The sequence below is a fragment of the Diadema antillarum genome, unplaced genomic scaffold, assembly GCF_040938485.1.
Source record: "Diadema antillarum isolate AM-2024a unplaced genomic scaffold, OU_Dant_1.0 scf00000069, whole genome shotgun sequence".
Taxonomy (NCBI): domain Eukaryota; kingdom Metazoa; phylum Echinodermata; class Echinoidea; order Diadematoida; family Diadematidae; genus Diadema; species Diadema antillarum.
In genome coordinates, this window is record NW_027270958.1 from 403,386 (window position 1) to 405,527 (window position 2,142).

The window sequence follows — 2,142 nt, forward strand, 5'->3', positions numbered from 1 at the left end:
TCAATCCTCTTCTTGACTGGAAGCCAGTGGTATTGTCTTAGTATTGGGGTGATGTGAACATTCTTCCTCACACGAGCTAGAACACGGGCGGCACTGTTCTGTACTCTTTGGAGGCGACAGATAAGAGTTAGGCAGACCAGCTAATACTGCATTACAATAGTCAATGCGTGACGACACTAGGGCGTGAATAACCTTGACTGCATCAGATTCAGACAAGAATCTGCGAATTCTTGCAATGTTCCTCAGATGATAGTTGGCACTCTTACAGGCACTTGTGATGTGGTCATTCATATTCAATCTGTTGTCTAGGATCACTCCAAGGTCACAAACTGATTCCAAGAGCGACAGATTCTGGCCATTCAGGGAAATGTGCTCCATCTCAAACACAGAGTGTTGGTGTCGGGAACCAATCAGGATCACATCAGTTTTGTCATTATTAAGTTTCAGGAAATTGCCACTCATCCAGTCCTGCATTGCCGCCAAGCAATCCTGAATTTGCCGACAACAGACCTGATCGGTTATTCCTGGCTTGAAGGCAACATAGAGCTGCGTGTCGTCAGCATAGAGATGATAGCTCAGGCCAACACGTCTTGCTATGTCACCAAGAGGAGAAGTATACATGGTAAAGAGGATAGGTCCCAGCACGGAGCCCTGCGGGACACCACATTCGATGTAGCACTGCTTTGATGAAGAATCCCATAAAGTAACTACTTGGGATCTCAAAGTCAGGTAAGAGTGGAACCATTTGAGAACATTTCCAGAGATTCCAAAACGATGCAACATTCTCATCAGCAGCAAATCGTGGTCCACAGTATCGAACGCTGCGGATAGATCTAAGAGGACAAGGAGTACCATCTGTTTCTTGTCGAGGGCTAAGAGGATATCATTTGTCACTTTCACAAGAGCAGTTTCCACACTGTGCCCTGGTTGATATGCGGACTGCAGGTTCTCGAACAGATCATTTCCCTTGAGGTACTCGCACAGGAAATTTCCAACAACTTTCTCAAGAACTTTGGAGACAATCTGTAGTTGCGAAATCGGTCTATAGTTGTCAAGAGAGTCAGGATCAAGAGTAGTCTTCTTAAGCAGGGGCGTTACATGAGCACGCTTAAAGATGTCTGGGACAATGCCAGTTGCAAGGGAAGAGTTAATGATCTTGGCGATGATGTCTGCAAATCTCTCCGGGGCCGCTTTCACCATCCACGTTGGAACAGGATCAAGGGCACACGACTTGCAGGGCGAGCTTTTGATGATTTTGGAAACCTCGACTGATGATACGAGTTGGAAGGCGAGCCATGTAGAGGAAGGAGGGTGGGAAGTTTCATGAGCTGTTCCACTGGCAGAGAAGTTGGATAGCACATTGCGGATGTTGGATATCTTCTCATGAAAGAAGTCACTAAACATGTTGGCAAGATCTGCTTCACTATCATAGATGGTAGGTAACCTTTTTGATTTTGATCTTCCTAGGAGCTCATTAACCAGACGAAACAGAAGCTTTTGATCACCGTCACAGTCCTTTATCTTCTGCTTGATATGATCTTTCTTGACTACAGATGCCATATCAGTGAAGATATTTCGTTGCTTTGTAAACTCTTTGCTATCCACAGGGAGTCCTGATTTACGCCAGCGTCTTTCTGCCCTCCTCACATGCTGTTTCTGTTGCCGCAAGCCACCTGTGTACCACGGCACTGGCTCACGTTCAGGTACACGTACAGTTTTCATTGGGGCATGTTTGTCCAAAGTACATTTGATTGTGGCATTATAACAGTCGGCAAGATCATTAGCATCAGCTTTGTCCCAAAAAACCTTCTGATTCAGAGCTGTTTCAATATCGTCGAGGAAGGAAGGAATGTCAACTGAGCGCAGTTTACGAAATTTCTTGTCACATTTCTTGTGAGAAGACTCCTCAAGTCTACAGCAGAAATGAACAGCTGCATGGTCAGAGATAAACGATCCGATCGAAACGTCCTTTGGATCCAGGAACTTATAAGAACACTTGATTATAATGAGATCGAGGATATGACCTGCCATGTGAGTTGACTGATTTACGAGCTGAATACAGTTGCAGTCATTCAAAAGATTGGCGAACTGGGCAGCTTCCGGATTGTCCAGATTATCCATGTGAATGTTGAAGTCCCCCAT

The 2,142-nt window shown here is 45.2% G+C and overlaps 1 protein-coding gene across 1 annotated transcript; it reads right to left on the reverse strand.

Annotated features, from left to right (window-relative positions):
* On the reverse strand, positions 1 to 2,142 carry LOC139716676 (uncharacterized). The gene has a single exon (XM_071628206.1). The coding sequence runs from the start codon at positions 2,140 to 2,142 to the stop codon at positions 1 to 3; it is 2,142 nt and encodes a 713-aa protein (XP_071484307.1).